The sequence below is a fragment of the Cebus imitator genome, unplaced genomic scaffold (genome assembly GCF_001604975.1).
Source record: "Cebus imitator isolate Cc_AM_T3 unplaced genomic scaffold, Cebus_imitator-1.0 Scaffold469, whole genome shotgun sequence".
NCBI classification, from domain to species: domain Eukaryota; kingdom Metazoa; phylum Chordata; class Mammalia; order Primates; family Cebidae; genus Cebus; species Cebus imitator.
Window position 1 is genome coordinate 252163 of NW_016107784.1, and position 1447 is coordinate 253609.

Genomic DNA, 1447 nt, shown 5'->3' on the forward strand with positions numbered 1-1447 from the left:
CCCGACCTCAGGCGATCTGCCTGCCTTGGCCTCCAAAGTGCTTGGATTACAGGCGTGAGCCATCACACCCGGCCAAAAATATTTCTTAATCATAACTTCAATTTTTGCTTTTTACCAAACACAAACGATTGCCTTTGACAATTTTCCCCTGGTTTCCATCTAAAGAGAGAATGGGGAAGGGTGCATATTTGAATAAGAGGGAAAAAGATGAGAAGGCCAGCTGGGGACTTGTTCTTCCACCTCCTGCAGATAATCAGTGGTTAAATGTTGGTGTGCTTTGCTACAATTTACAAGTATTTTCTTGTGGGGAGGGTGTAGCAATTTGTAGGTTCAGTTAATTTCAGCTGCTCAGAAATCTTAGGTACTGTGAAGTTTATAGTTTAGAAAATGAACAAATCAATAACACATGTCCCTAATATATCAAGCTATTTAAGTGTTCATAACAGATACTTGTTCATTTTTCCTCTCTTCTTCCTTAGTAGCAGCAAAGGTTTCAGACGATTTAGATAAGGAAAACTTTTAAGAAAACTTTCTCGCATTCCTTTCCAAGGCCTCTGTGTGCCCGCGGAGTAGCCATCATGAGCAAAGCTCACCCTCCCGAGTTGAAAAAACTTATGGACAAGAAGTTATCATTGAAATTAAATGGTGGCAGACATGTCCAAGGAATATTGCGGGGATTTGATCCCTTTATGAATCTTGTGATAGATGAACGTGTGGAGATGGCGACTAGCGGACAACAGAACAATATTGGAATGGTGGTAATACGAGGAAATAGTATCATCATGTTAGAAGCCTTGGAACGAGTATAAATAATGGCTGTTCAGCGGAGAAACCCATGTCCTCTCCATAGGGCCTGTTTTACTATGATGTAAAAATTAGGTCATGTACATTTTCATATTAGACTTTTTGTTAAATAAACTTTTGTAATAGTCAAAAAAAAAAACTTTCTCAATTACCTTAATTGGGAGTTGATGGGCAGTCGTGGGGGTGGGGGTCGGTAAAAGCTGCCATTCTTCCTGCACTAGAACACTTAAGCCCAGTTCACAAAACAGAAGCCATCTCCAGGAGTAGAGTTTGGGAAAACAAAAAACAAGAAAAAAGCAACTTAAATGTAAGGCAGCCTTAGGGAGAGAGAGCCACGAAAAAGAGGCTTTTTATACATTTTCTAGCAGATATGACGTAGACGTTATTTTAATGCAAATCAGATGAAGAACTACCCTACCAGTCTAAACTACATCCATTAGCCTTTAATCATTTGGATCCTTAATCCTCTAATCATTGGATCATTAACATTCAAATATCCTGGAAGATTGGCTCGTCTGTGTTTTAAGAGGAATCCGAACCTATATTTTACGTCGGTTTAAGTCGGTTCTGCCACCATTCCCTGGAGCTCCGGTTTTCAGCTTCTTTCCAGGCTACCTTGTAGCAATTTGAACTTGCCGGTCAT

General features: G+C 40.0%; 1 protein-coding gene across 1 annotated transcript; it reads left to right on the forward strand.

Moving 5' to 3' along the window:
* Positions 1-541: 541 nt before the first annotated feature.
* Positions 542-937, forward strand: LOC108291823 (small nuclear ribonucleoprotein G-like). Its single transcript, XM_037732753.1, has one exon. The coding sequence runs from the start codon at positions 579-581 to the stop codon at positions 807-809; it is 231 nt and encodes a 76-aa protein (XP_037588681.1). The 5' UTR covers positions 542-578; the 3' UTR covers positions 810-937.
* Positions 938-1447: the final 510 nt, after the last annotated feature.

Excerpts from the sequence above, each read along its gene's own strand:
- LOC108291823 (XM_037732753.1), top strand. The coding sequence starts at position 579 with ATGAGCAAAGCTCACCCTCCCGAGTTGAAAAAACTTATGGACAAGAAG.